This window comes from Neopsephotus bourkii, unplaced genomic scaffold, assembly GCF_033783945.1.
Source record: "Neopsephotus bourkii isolate Nb327-2 ecotype Australia unplaced genomic scaffold, CSIRO-AGI_Nbou_v1 NB_1760, whole genome shotgun sequence".
Lineage (NCBI taxonomy): Eukaryota > Metazoa > Chordata > Aves > Psittaciformes > Psittacidae > Neopsephotus > Neopsephotus bourkii.
This window is the reverse complement of record NW_026902234.1, coordinates 452,062-466,346: the sequence shown is the minus strand read 5'-3', so window position 1 is coordinate 466,346 and position 14,285 is coordinate 452,062. Positions and strand designations below refer to the sequence as shown.

Genomic DNA, 14,285 nt, shown 5'->3' with positions numbered 1-14,285 from the left:
TCACCTCCTTGATCAAAGACTTGCACTGATTTCAATTAGGGTTGGGCAAGAGCCCACTGGCAGGAAGGGCTGTACCAGAAGGAGCAGCTGCTGTGCCCTGAAGGATTTCTTCACCCTCGTGACCAAAATCTATAGTCATAGGTGAACAGTATTTATTCCCAACCAAGCTGGAGAAAACTCTAGTCATCCTCTGCTGGCAACATAGCTCTGCTGAAATAAAAGCGGCAGCACGGACTGCCTGGGGAGCTCCAGTTCTTCCCATCTCAAGCACCAGGGAGGGACCAAGCCCTGCCTACAAAAAGGGCGAAGCCAGGGGAAGATAAGCCTTGGCTTCACATTTGGACAGCGCTGTCAAGTGGGATATTGCTGGGGTGAGTAGCTGTACCCATGCCTGCCTGGCATGGGTTTTTAATAACTGTGTCTTCATTAACTGTAACCCTGCCTGTTGTCATCTCCAAAAGGGAGACAGCAGCAGAGGATGACTCTGTCTAGGTGAAGAATGACTTTAAGACATAAGAACAATCAAATCATATGAAAAGTTGAGTTTCTAGTGTAACAAAAACTGGGATGGACCCACAAGGGGTATAAGCAACATGAGTGTGATTTGAGGAGCTGGGAAAAAAAGAGGGGAGTGATGGACTTACTAAATATTTACAAAGCCGTGGGAACAAATACAGCTATTGTCTGAGCCTGTATGCAACAGAATATATGCCTGTAGGTAACAGAAGACAAATACAATTATTTAGATACCACATTGATATATGTGGTGTACTCATGCGTTGATACACTCTCCCAGGTACACTGTGTTGATAAAAACTAGGCACCGCAAAAAAAGAAGTGGTAGGAGTTTCATCAGAGGAAACCAAAGCAGTGGGAAAGGAGAGAGGTCACTCCAGAAGGAAACACTGTGGTGGGGTTGTCAGCCAGAAGTACAGGGTTGCACCATTGCCTTTATCATAAGTCACAGGATGGTGTGGATTGGAAGTGACCTTAAAGCTCATCCAGTTCCAACCCGCTGCCATGGACAGGGCCACCTTCCACTAGAGCAGGTTGCTCAAAGCCCCGTCCAACCTGGCCTTGAACACTGCCAGGGATGGGGCAGCCGCAGCTTCTCTGGGCAGCCTGTGCCAGCGTCTCCTCACCCTCATAGTGAAGAATTTCTTCCTAATATCTAATCTGAACCTACCTTTTCTCAACTTAAAGCCATTTCCCCTTGTCCTGTCACCACATGACCTTCTAAAAAGTCCGTCACCAGATTTCTTGTAGTCCCCTTTAGGTACTAGAAGACTGTTACAAGGTCTCCCCTTATATACTCAAAGCTTGATTTGTTTAAAGAAATAAGAATTTTTTAACAGTTCAGATTTTATTTTTGTGCTGTTAATGACAGTGCATGCGTGTGGCCAAATTCTCTGTAAACTTCTGCTTTGCAACATCAGAAACAACTGGAGTGCATGGCAGGGACAGGCTCTTGATGTTCTGGAAATAATTCAAGGAATAGTGGGCTGGCTAGCAACGAATACATGCACCTGCTACTGCAGGGGTGCACCGCTTGTCAGCAGCATCCACAGAGCCTTTGAGATGTGTCTCCTCCTAAAGTGACCGACCTCTGGAAAGGATGGCATAGGGGACGCTGGAGTGGTGCGCAAGGGGTGGGAGATGTGATGCTGGTAGTCTAGATGCTGGTGGGGTCAGGAATAAGAGATGGTGCAAAATGCAGTGAGGTTGTTCCCAGAGCATGTGCAACCACCTAAATAAATCAGAGAGATGTGCTCTGGTAGCGCTGTCCCAGCTGCTGCCCTGCCTGGTGCTGCTGCTTGTCGATGATCCAGCATCCGAGCTGCTCTGCAGCAAAGCAGCACATTGGGTTTTTTAGCTGCGGCAAGGCAAATGCTTTATCCCCCTGCCTGACGTGGTTTTGCTTTGCCGCAGCCTGTGGTGGGAAGTCAGTCAAGTCACCAGAAAAAAATTGCTGAGTTGGAAATTTGGTTTTCTCCGCCAAAATTCCTTTAGGAAAAGATGCCTTGAGAAATACTTTGCGGAGAAAAAAAAAAAAAAAGACCTTTTTTTCCCTGCACCAGAGAACCAGTCACTTTTCTTTCAATGTAAAAGCAGTTAAAATGATAGTAAATGAGAATTTTCCTTTTGAATATACCTTCCATCTGAATGCTGTGAGAAAATGGATATTGTTCTACATGAACCTCCCTCCAAAGTTATCTTTTAGGTTAAGAGAAGGAAAACAGAGTAATGTGAAAAGTTTTGTCGGAGCGAGCAGAGACACAGGGTTTGTGCTGAAATGAGTTGGAACCTTGGGGAGCCAAGGAAGACTGAAAAGGGTCCTCAAGGAGCTCACAGCCACTTTGCCCATAATGCAGTGACTTGGCAGGAGCTCAGCTTGGAAATATGACTGCCTCTTTTGCTAGAAATGGTTGAATCTGTCTCTGGCTTAGGGCTGTAACTTTTTAACCTCCAAATGTGGCTCAATGGTGACTGTGATAGGATAATAGTGGGTCCATCTTGGCTATTTGCTTATCTGGGAGAAATGTTCATCCTGTTAATCATTTGAACATCAAATTAACATGTTCATTAAAGTCTTGCATTAGTAAAGAAATGCATTGCTCTCTCATGCTGGGCTGGGTCTGATTCCTCTCAGGTGGCTTCTGCCCTCTCTGATGATGGTGAGGCCAGTGACTGGCAGCAGCAGCCTGCTTCCTGCCTTTCCCCCTAGCTCTGTCTCCATAGCAAACCTGCCCTTGTCCCCAGCTTGCTGGACCAGCTGTGGGGGGTACCCACCATCACCTACCTCTGCTGAGCAGGGCTGGTTTGGAGAAGGCACTTGTCATCTTCTGTCTTCATCTCTCACAGGTGAAAAAATGCAAATGCCAAAGAAAGAAAAAACCAAAAAGTCTTAAATCCAAGCAAGAGGTTGCTGTCCTGCAGCATCCGTGGCAATCATGGAGGTTCCTGGGGCAAAGCCCTCCTTGGGTGTGCTGCAGGCAACAGCTCGCAGCTCTTCACTGAGGTGGGGATCAGGCTTTGCGTGTAGGAGGTGAGAAGCCCTGCAAGGAGAGCGGGTTCTTCTTTGCACACAAGAAGGTTGTGGCACAGCTGGGAACAACCTCCAAATCTTAATGATGCTAATATGCTTTAATCACAAGAGTATATTTTCCTTATCCTTCAAAGTGACTACAAAACCCTCCCTTGCATCTTTTATTAACCTCCCCTTTTTATCACCCCAGACATTCATTTGCCTCTAAATCTGGGGAGAGTGGGCTAGCCCTCGGGGTGACCGAGTGGTGCAATGTCTCCGTTTTCCTCTCCTGCTCTTATGACATGAGAGAAACTCTGAGCAAGGATTTTTTCCTATCACATGCTCTGCTGCTGGCACCAGGAACCAGACCATTCAGAAGGGCTTTGCTCCATGCCTCATCATTCATGTGACTGCTGGATGAATACAAAATCTAAAAGGTTACCTGCTCGGTGCAGATAGCATCAGCTATTGCCCATTGTTCACTGTCGCCAAAAACAGCAGCTGGTTTCATTGGACTAGTGCTGGAAAGGAGATACCAGCCCAGGAGTTGCGATATTTCCCTCTGCAGGTGTGTTGTTGTGATGAGCTGCACAGTTTCACATAGGCGTCCTCCAGCTCGGATCGAGGGAAAAGGGTTCTTAAGATTCCCTAGTTTTCACTGCTGGTTATTTCGCTGTACGCACATTATAAGCCTCAGCTGTCTGCCTGCTTCAGCTTGAAATGAAAAATGGAATGATGTGTGCTTGCATGGGGGAGAGAGGAGGAGAAACAGTAAAGAAAACCTGTTAAGGCCAGTCATTTGTTTGGTTTTTACCTGTATCTGAGAGGTACTGAAATGACCACTTTATGTCCAAATCATTTGAAAAGGGATGTGGACTGAGGATTAGAAAAGCTATCTTCAAATAACTACCAGAAAGAGGCTTTAGTTTTAAGAGCTGACTGGATATTTTTACTTTAGTTTCCCATTCCTAACAGGAAATTTTTCTTATGGTCTCCAAATTCTGTAACTTTAAACAGTTTAACTTGGAAAACATTTCAGTGACACCCATCGGCCCCTTAGTCTGTGTAACAGGATTAGGCACGAGTCCAGGAGGCTAGAAAGCCAACAAAACGTAGCAGAGAGGAAATAGGCAGGGTAAAGACAATGTTCTTATCCGCAGGGATTTGTTTGGGGAAAATACAGTAGAATTTGGTGTTTTCTGCTGGGAATGGTTCTTTTTTTTTCCCCTGCATACCAGTCAGTGCAAGGTGCCCCTTGCACAGAAAGGTGCCAGGCAGCAGAATGCCTGGGGAGTGGTGAAGTTGGGATGTTTTGAACAGGGTTTTTTGTGGTCATTTCCACATATTTCCCTCTGAGATGCTGTATTCTGTGGAACACTGCTCCTATATAGCTCCACACGGTATAAGCAGGGAAAGTGCAGAGGGAGGTGGACCACCAAGCACGAGGGGGAGCAGGGGCTGCATCCCTGCCAGGTTGTGAGACCTCTTTTGGGTGACAGTGCTGCCTCTTAGGGTTGGATGAACTTCCTATTAAAATTCTCACTTTTTAGTTGCTTGTGAAAATTAGTGAAACCTCAGCCAGAAAGGCACAAATCTTCCCTTTTGGTTGCCCTCTGCTTAAAAGCAAGGGGCAAATTTGAGCCAAAATATTCAGCTATTTGAAAATAAAAGGAACCCACAGCTGGAGGGACATACAAGAGCTAATCCTTTGGAGAAGGGGTGAAATGCTGAGGCTGGATGTGCAGCTGGGGAAGGCGGATGTGTGCTGAGTTTCCATGGGACAGGGAAGGGTAGGCAGCATCATCGGGGGGGCATGAGAAGGGTAAGCAGGCAGCTGGTGTGCGCGGGTTGGGTTCTCCTCTGCCTGTGCCTTGGGAAATAGCTGTCAGTGATGTGATTGCATACGCCTCATGTGACATGCGGGATGGGTCCGTCAATCAGTGTTTCACTCTGGATTATCTGCCGGGCCCCGGTTTTGTTGCTGCTGGAGAAGGAGCAGTAAATTGAGCAGGTGGTGGTGGGAAGAGAGAGGTTTAATAAGGCTCAGTTGTGTCAATGAAACAGCAAACAAAACAAATACCGTCTGCTGCAGATCTGGAGACTTCCTTTCTCCATGGAGCCGTATGGATGCCAGGCTGCTGCTGAGCCCTGTTTTCCCATGAGGGTGAGAGCCACTCTGTGTTTTCCAGACCACAATACAATAAAGTCAGCATTGTGTCTCTGAGCCTCGAGTCCCAAACATGGCAGCCACATGACACAAAACTTCAACCCAAGAGAACTCAATTCTCCAGCTTGAGCATGGCCTAAGAGGTTTTATGAGGTTTTACTGGCATCTTGCTGGGTATCCTCATTTATGCTTGAGACTGATGCTGATTTCTTGCATGGAGCAGCTTAAGTCCAGCCCCTCATGGCCATTTTCTTGGAAGGGAGAAGGATATATTTGATAAATGGGTTGTTTGGATCTTACCGTGGTGGTGGTGTGACTCCTTGTTATGCATGCCTGGCATTGGAGAGCAGGGGAGATCCTGGGTCCCCAGCCGTGGAGTTTCCACTCAGGGTGATTACTGGCTCTTCCCAGTACTTTGAAGAGCATTAGTGATAATTAATTTTCTGTATACTGTACCATCAGCTCACCTACTAGGAAAAAATGCCCTCTTCAAGACAATAATCCGTAGGAAGAGTGTTATGGCAGGGACTGGCTGCCTCCCAAGAAATATCTCTCTGATCTGTGGAAAAAAATGTGCTGAGGCCAGTTGGTGCAGCAGCAGTGGTGTCTCCATTAGCAGTGACTGAGGCAGTGAGGAGGCCCCTTTCTTTTGTAAGAGCTGAATGGTGGATGCTGCTGCTCACATCCCACACTGAGATAGGGGCAGAGGCTGATCTACCTGTTTTGGAGGGCATCAGTGGGCTCTGAACACAAATACGAGGGATCTGGCACCCTGTTCCAGGGTGGTGGCTGAGTGTCTGGTGTCTCTCTGGGCACCTTGCCCCAACAGGGATGGGACATGAACACCCCCTGGCAGGAGCAGCCGCCTGGGATGGGAGCTTCATAGGTGGCTTTGCCCCGAAGCTGCAGCTGGTGTAATTACACCCTGCAGCCTGGCACAGGGTGAGATGTGGAGTCTGTGGCAGGGGCTGGAGCCATGGCTAGGGCGGTGAGGGGGCTGATGACGATGAAATGCTCGGAGGGAAAATAAAGCATCAGGATTTCAAAGGCAGGATCCTTCCCTGGTGTTTGCATATTCGCACTGGCTCTGTGTGGGAACATAGTTGGTCTGCAGTGGCATCAGTGGCAAGTTGCAGATGGTATATGGGCTTACATCTTCCTGTGGAGCAAGTCGGAGCATCTGTGTTAATAAGGAAGAGCCTTGTTTTTCCACAAAAAGGCACCTGAATCATCAGTGCTGCTGCCCACAGCCCCTTCTCATGGGTCAGGGAAAGCTTTGGGATCATCACTCTCTGGTTGACAGCTTGGTCCTGGCTCAGGGATATATCCCTAGCACTCCCTTGTCTGGAGGCAGGTGCCTTATTAATAGCTCTGGTTCGAAGTCTCCTTCCTAGGAGAGGCTTGCTAAGGAGAAGCCTTGGAGCCTGGAGCTCAGTTCCAGCCATGAGGACATGGAAATGTCACAGGAACCTCTGTCATGTGGGATTTGGAGGTCTTTGCCATTTACAAACTCTGCCTTTAGGCATTGTTGGCATAAAACATCCACACAATGAGAGCTGTTCATTAAATCTGTTATCAGCATTCTTCCTCTCAGACCATGTCCTCCTCCATCAAAATCGAATCCGTTGTGAAGGAGAAGAACAGGATGGGAGAGTGCCCAGTCTGGGAAGAGAGGGAGAGCGCGCTCGTCTATGTAGACATTAACTCGCAGAAAGTTTGCCGCTGGAGCTCACTCACCAACGAGGTGCAGAGCGTGTCTGTGGGTAAGAGTCCATAGTCATCACTTCATCATGGGAACCTTCTCTGTCTGCTCTTGTCCATCCCTCCTGGTAGGAGTCCCGCAGCATGGTGGTCTCCCTTACTTTCCATGGGGCCACATTCCCTGTCCTCCCATGACATGGTGCTGAACACGGTGTGCCTTGAGCCAGTTGATCAGAGGGGATTGTGCTTAGGTGTGGAGAGCAATGTGCATGTTGCTTTTGCTAAGCCCAGATGGAATGTTCCATTTGGAACCTGAAGAGGAAAAGCTACAATCCTAATGGCTGTGTCTGCCCAGAAGGTGGGGAGCACAGAGCCAGCGAGGAGTGCTAATGAACCCGGGGAATAAGAATCTTAGCATCAACCCAGCCTTTCTAGGTCAGGGATGTCCCAGTCAAGCCCAGATGCCCACAGTGAGGTGGGGGGGATTAGGGCTGACTGAAGGCCTGGAGCCATTCGCCATCTCCTGCTCCCTCTTGCCCACAGATGCCCGTGTTGGCTCAGTGGCACTGCGGCAGTGTGGGGGCTACATCATCGCCCTGGGGACCAGGTTTGCCTTTCTGGACTGGGACACCAAAGCGGTCACCACCATCCTTGAGCTCGAGCAAGATAAACCCAACAACAGATTCAATGATGGGAAAGTGGATCCGAAGGGAAGGTTTTTTGCTGGTAAGTTCCTGGCAGAAATTTCCCCCAGCTCAAAGAGGAACTAATTAAAGGGTATTTTGTACAGTGCATTTTATTCCGTGTTCTTGATTCCTCTGTGGAGTTCCCCACAAAAACTGCCGTTGCAAGAGTAAGCCATCTCGTGGATGCTCTGCTCAGTTACTGCCCAATGGAGGAGGACAAGGGACCCCACATTCTCTGACCCAAATGAGGACAGGGGCTGCCAACAAGGGCTGTCTAGCAGGAAGGCTCCCCTTCTACTTGCAGATGGTGTTTTACAAACATCTGCTTCCATGGGAGCCGAAAAGCCAGTAAGGGGCTCATGCAGATAGGAACATTTCTGGAGGTGTGCAGGGGGATGCAGCTCCTACAGTAAAAGATGAGCTGCAGCTTGAACCCTTCATGTACAGCCTCCTCTGGTTAGCCTGTGGGAAACAGGGATGTGGGGAGAGATCCTTGGCCTCCTGAAGGCAGGAGGGACTTTTGCCACTGGTTGCGATGCAAACCCCTGTGTTTTTTCTCCTCCTATATAAATGAGGACTCAAGCACAGAAATCCATGTTGGAAGCAGAGGGCAACTGACTGGACTGAAAATGGCTCTGCATTTGTTTTTCCACCCAGCCTTTTCTTCTTATTCCAAATTTACCAAAAATCAGGAGATTCATTTGACTCATGGTTATGCTTGAGGGCTGAAATGTCACTGGAGTTAAGGACAAGAATAAGAGAGAAAAACCTGCTTTGCATGTCCATTCCTCGTTGTGCATGGTGGATCAGTGCTTTTACAGGGGCTTTGGCCAAATGTTGTAAAAGAAGATCATAAAGTCTTCTGAAAGAGGAAGCCAACAGAGACAGTCTGTCACAGTTAAAAGAAGGCATGAATTTCTCCCTTGAGTGCTTCTCATCCCATCACTACAGAGCTCTTTCCTTTCTGGAGAGAATCAGAAACTAAATAATGAGCATAACACTGAGACATAAATCCATTAAGGAAAAAAAAATCTCACTTCTGTGGTATTCTCCACTTGCTTCTGAGACAACCATGATTTACAGCACCTGTATTTTAAGGTCACAGCCCATTTAAATGATGGAATCAGTCTACACAGAGCACCTACAAAAAGAGCACCTGATGCTTGCCTGCCTCTTGAATTTTGCTGTGAGCAACCTCAGTCTCTGACATGTTGTGGTGCTCCTTTGGGTCTTTGGTGTATATGATTTAAACCTCATGGCAATGCAGAAACTCATCCTTTTGTTGGCCAGAATCACCTCCATGGGAGGCAGCTGCTCCTGACCTGCACCTTTTAATCCTTCTCACTAATCTGATGGGACATGGGCAGATCCTTCCTCCCTAGGGCCTCTCCCTAACAGTTACAGGAGGTTTTTGATCAAGCCTGAGGAAAAATAAGCTTCTGCTTTCTAACTGTCACTCACATTTCCGTTTCAGGTACAATGGCTGAAGAAACAGCACCAGGGGTCCGAGCAAGGCGGCAAGGAGCTCTCTATACCCTTTTCCCCAACCACTCAGTAATAAAACAGTTAGACCAGGTGGACATCTCCAATGGTCTGGACTGGTCCCTGGACCACAGGACCTTCTTTCACATTGACAGCCTGGCATACGCTGTGCATGCCTTCAGCTACGATGTGCACACTGGAAAGATTGGTACAAGTGCTTTCCTAATTTCGGTGACAAATAGCGCTATCACTCTTCCTGCAGCAAGACCTGGGTGTGTAAGATGATTTGTTTGACAGATCTCATAGCTCCTGGGTACAGCTTGTCAGCAGGCTGACCGGGACTTTTGTCAAATTTAGTTACACACCAGGTGTATTCGGTGAACACACTTTTGGCACTCCTTCAACTTACTTTCATCTGAATAGATGGATCATATTTAGACCCTTTCAAGGAGCTGCAGGGAAAAAGCCATTTATACTGTAGAGTGAGTTAGCTTATAGGACGCTATTTATTCTTCAGTGCCATCTACTGGAATGCTGTGATTGTACTAGTTCCACAAATACAAATACGGAATGTATGTGTATGTGTATCACAGAATTGTGTTTAAAGAATCAAGTTATCATTGTGACTGAAGTTTCCAAATTCTGAAATGAAAATTGCCCCCAGATGTTTGGTGAATTTCATTTGATTAATTTTCTGGACAAATATTGTTTGATTCTGGAGAGGGACTCTTCATCAGGGACTGTAGTGATAGGAAAAGGGGTAATGAGTTCAAGCTTAAACAGGGGAGATTTGAGTTAGATGCAAGGAAGAAGTTCTTCCCTGTGAGGGTGGTGAGGCACTGGCACACGCTGCCCAGAGAAGCTGTGGCTGCCCCATCCCTGGCAGTGTTCAAGGCCAGGCCGGATGGGGCTTGGAGCAACCTGGTTTAGTGGAAGGTGGCCTTGTCTGTGGCAGGGGGTTGGAATCAGGTGGTCTTTAAATTTCCTTCCCAACCCAAAACATTCTATGATTACATCTGCAAAAATGAAAATTTAAGTGCAAGCAAAATTGATGTAACCTCATTTGAAAACTTGGTGAAATACTTTTGTGCTGTATCAACCGGTTGTATTTCACGGGAGTTTAAATTGTGGAACTACCTTTGTACGCTGATGAGTGTGGACTTTGTGTAATTATGGGTGAAAACCATACAAAATAATTACATTCTCTCAGATCTCATTTTGCAGAGAAAATCTATCTCTACAGATTTTATGATATAATATTTCTAAAGAAGATGTAATGCGACTTCCTTTCCCTCACACTCTCCACCCCAATACACAAATGTAATGAATTTGAACTTCCTAGCCTTGGCTTTAAGCCAACGGCTGTCTATTTTTCGGTGATGTAAATGACATAAGGCACTGGATCAGAGCAGGCAGACTGCTGCCTACATGCACTGCTCCATGGGCCCACCAACCCATCTGCACTGCAGCCTAGACCATTAGCAGTTGGTGTCCAGGCTTAACCAAAACTGATAGACTGGGATCTGATACAGAACTCATAGGACCCCATGTAACACTGGCTTTGTAACTCTCCCTGCAGCCTGCCCCAGACTTTTGTACCACCTAGAAAAGGAGGAGCAAATGCCCGATGGGATGTGCATAGATGCAGAAGGGAAGCTCTGGGTGGCCTGTATTGATGGCGGGAGAGTCATTCGTATAGACCCAGAGACAGGTAAGGCATCCATCAGTACATGTGAATCAAGTGTCACCTATGTGCCATGAATACAAGAGCAAGGAAGAATGGTTTGAAGGTAAGACAAGAAGGTGTTACTTATTGCCTGTTTCTGCTCCATGTGTTACTATGAGCATTACTGGTCCAGACCCTGATCACATGGAGAGCACAGCCTCCCAGTGTCAAGTACCCTTGCTCCCACAAGGAACCTGCTGATGTAGCACACCCACTTCCTAACAGTACACTAAAAGAAAATTAAAAAATGCATTGCATATCTATTGTGAGAAATATTATAAACCTGTAATTCTTAATTATATGTAATTTAAAACTTAATTAAATTTAATTAAAAGAAAGAATTCAGCATTGAAATGTTTAGCTGGGAAACTCTGTTAGGGAATGACAACCATGCCAGGCCAGGTGTTTCTGCTCTTCCTGGCTTTACATAGTGTATTACTTCATTATGAGGAAAGGAGACAAAGCCTCACAGATATAGGGAAGAGGGTGAAAAATAGTTAGAGATGAGGCAGATGAAAGAATCTTATTTCCCAACAAGCTGTCCTTTAGGATGTGGCCTCTGTCTGAAGAGGAGATTCCTTCTGAGTGAATGCCGTATCTGTGCTATGTATGCATTAATATTTATATGGCATAAGTAAACAAATGCACATTTTCCCAGGAAAAAGAATCCAAACTGTGAGGCTGCCTACTCCGAGGATCACTTCTTGCTGCTTTGGTGGAAAAGACTACTCAGAAATGTACGTGACTTCTGCATATGATGGACTGGACGAGACCACCTTAGCCAAGGAACCTCATGCGGGAGAGATTTTCAAGGTCAGCAGATCTTCTTTCTGTATCTCAGACCTGCCAAGCCGGGTGAGGTGCCCCAACTGCCTTTGCTCATCCTGCTCACCTGATTTGCTGGTCCAGATGTGTTGCTTGTCCTGTAGCTGGGTACAGCTGCTTTTGCACAGCTGCTCATGCATTTGGAAGGAAGATTGGAATGTTGCTAAGCCAAAGTTGGCATCTGGTTGGGATCTGAAAGCAGCTAGTGGATCTGAATCTGCCCTGTGTAGCATAGTCTGTAATACACTGTAAGGAACTGGGACTTCCTCCTATGTCTTACTTTATTTTCATCAGTTCTGGAAATTTCACTTCCTTAATTCTCAGGTTTTAATTGTGCCAGGAAATCTAAATGTAATGTTTACAGCACAGATTGCATCTTTAAACTTTTAATGGTTACATTCACAACGTCAAAATTTTGCATCCCAATCCCAAAAACTTTGGAGGTTTTTTTTTAAATATGTTTAAAGTGGTTGCTATGTGTTTTGAGAACCTAATAATACACATTTTTGTCCATTTTTGCTCTTAAATCTGAAACTTGGTTTTCTCTTTATTTAGCAAAAAAATTAGCAAAAAGTATATCAGGAATGTAAAATGCAGTTCTTAATCATCAATTGCCATTATTCCCTGAACGCTGACTGCAGCCAGTTTGGCTATAGCATGAAAACATGTTCCAGGAGGGATGGAGATCTAGCCTCAAATCGGAGACTTTCTGGTTTAAAGCAGTGCTTGGAACAGATTTTGCTTGGCTGAGAACTAATAGATTTCTCAAGAAGCAGAGTTTAGGACCCCAGGAGAATTAAATGAGCCTTGTCTCTTTTTACCTCCTCCTCAGTTCTCCAGTTCTACAAGGGAACTGGTATTTTCCAAACTCAGATGTCTTCCATGGGCAAAGCACATTAGAAGTTACTATGAATTGTTTGGTTACTATGGACATAAAGACCATATGTAAGGGCAGCACATAATGTGTAAATTAGCAAAGTTATTGAGTGGTGCTTGATTATCTTAAAGAACTTAGTGAGTTCTAAAGAACTCCATTTAATCTTTTTAGTCTTCTATTGAACCAGGGGAACCTCCACGTAGGAGCAGGTTGCTACAGTATTTGTTGTAAAACAGTTGAAGGTTTTCATTGTACTCAGTGGAGACTCTTCTGTTTCCTTTCTTTAATTTTTTTAAACAGGTAACAGGCCTGGGTGTGAAAGGGATCCCACAGAATTTCTATGCTGCTTGAACACTGATGTTAAATAACAAAGAAGAAGTGCTTGCATCTTGTAGTAACTCTGACCAATGAACTGCAGAATTTATCTGGATGAGGATTTCTAAATCCACATGTGAGAGCATTCCTGTTTGGACTTGAAGATATTCCTTCTCCTGTGGGCCTGTGCCTTGATGCAATAGGTTAGAGAGATAAAGTTAGCTGGTGTTACACCTGGATAGCTTTTGTGACTTCCCATAGACCTCTTCAAGCTCGAGCTCAGTTTTGTTGAACTTTCTGATGGACAAGCTCTGGATTTTCAAAACTGGGTGGTTCCTGTAGCAGAATCTGACTTGTGGTTTGTCTTTTCATGTTACAGTGATGTACCAGCAATGATATGGCAGATGTTAATAAACATTTTAAGTAAGTGATGACCTGGACTGCTCCTCTGCTGTGGGACTTCCCCAGGGTGTGTTCTTTGGTGTTTTGGTGTCTTGCTCTGAGGTATGTGGCCTTTCCACCACTGCGATTGAAAGCCTTAAGTTAGTCCTCAGACACCAGGAATTAAGTATTCAATGCCTCATGAGGATAGTTTCGCACAGTAGCCCACACGTGAAAGAGCAGAAAGACTGGTTATCCACACAGAAATGTTACACAGTTTCTGTGGCGCTGTATGTAGATTCCCCCTAGGATTGACCGTTTTCTCCAGAACTAAGCATTTTTCTCCTGGCCAGGGTTTTGAAAGAACCAAGCTGGGCTGATTACTTTGCTTCTGTGCTACTTGGCCAAATCATTGTTAAAACACAGCAAATGCTCTTGGCCCATTGCTCTGCTTTACTCCGACCTTGTTCTGGAAGCAAGGTGACTCCACAGAGCAGCACAAAGACAACTTGATTGAGAAATAAAATGTTCAATTCATTCTAATGTTTGCTCAACAACTGGGCTGTTATTTTTTTCCTCGTCATAATTCCAATCGCAATTAAGCTCCTGGGGTGTTTTAAGAGCAAAGGTGTTAAATGCTCCTTTGGCACCATGTCAATGCCAAACTGGTATAAGGGATGTTGACAATTATGCAAGATTTCCTGTTTACCCCATCTGGAGAGGAAAGTGAAGGTAGGATATTTGGAGGCAAGTCAAGTGTCCTAACCTTTAATTAAAAAAAATAAAATGTAGGAAGTGTGTGCAGATACCTCATTTAATAAAAAAAATACCCAATTATTTGCGAAATTGCCTATACATTATGTTAAATGTTCTGCCAGAAAGGAAAATAGGTAGTTTTGAAAAACTGACACTTTAGAAATCCTCAGTGCCCTCATAACTTTTTTCTTGAGCTTACTTGGGCATGCAAGCCAGGCTCACTGGTTTGTAATTCTCCAGCTACTCCTTCCTCCATCTCTAAATGGAGATACTGTGCATGCTGCTCTTGGACTCCAGCATCTGAGTGCTCTTGGGTCTTTCTCGGCGTAGCACAGCTTCCC

The 14,285-nt window shown here is 45.6% G+C and overlaps 1 protein-coding gene across 1 annotated transcript; it reads left to right on the top strand.

Moving 5' to 3' along the window:
* Window positions 1–5,391: 5,391 nt before the first annotated feature.
* LOC133225468 (regucalcin-like) lies at window positions 5,392–13,238 on the top strand. Its single transcript, XM_061377874.1, has 6 exons — window positions 5,392–6,958; window positions 7,440–7,622; window positions 9,057–9,272; window positions 10,644–10,775; window positions 11,449–11,603; window positions 12,793–13,238. The coding sequence occupies exons 1-6, from the start codon at window positions 6,793–6,795 to the stop codon at window positions 12,841–12,843; spliced, it is 903 nt and encodes a 300-aa protein (XP_061233858.1). The 5' UTR covers window positions 5,392–6,792; the 3' UTR covers window positions 12,844–13,238.
* The last annotated feature ends 1,047 nt before the right edge of the window (window positions 13,239–14,285 follow it).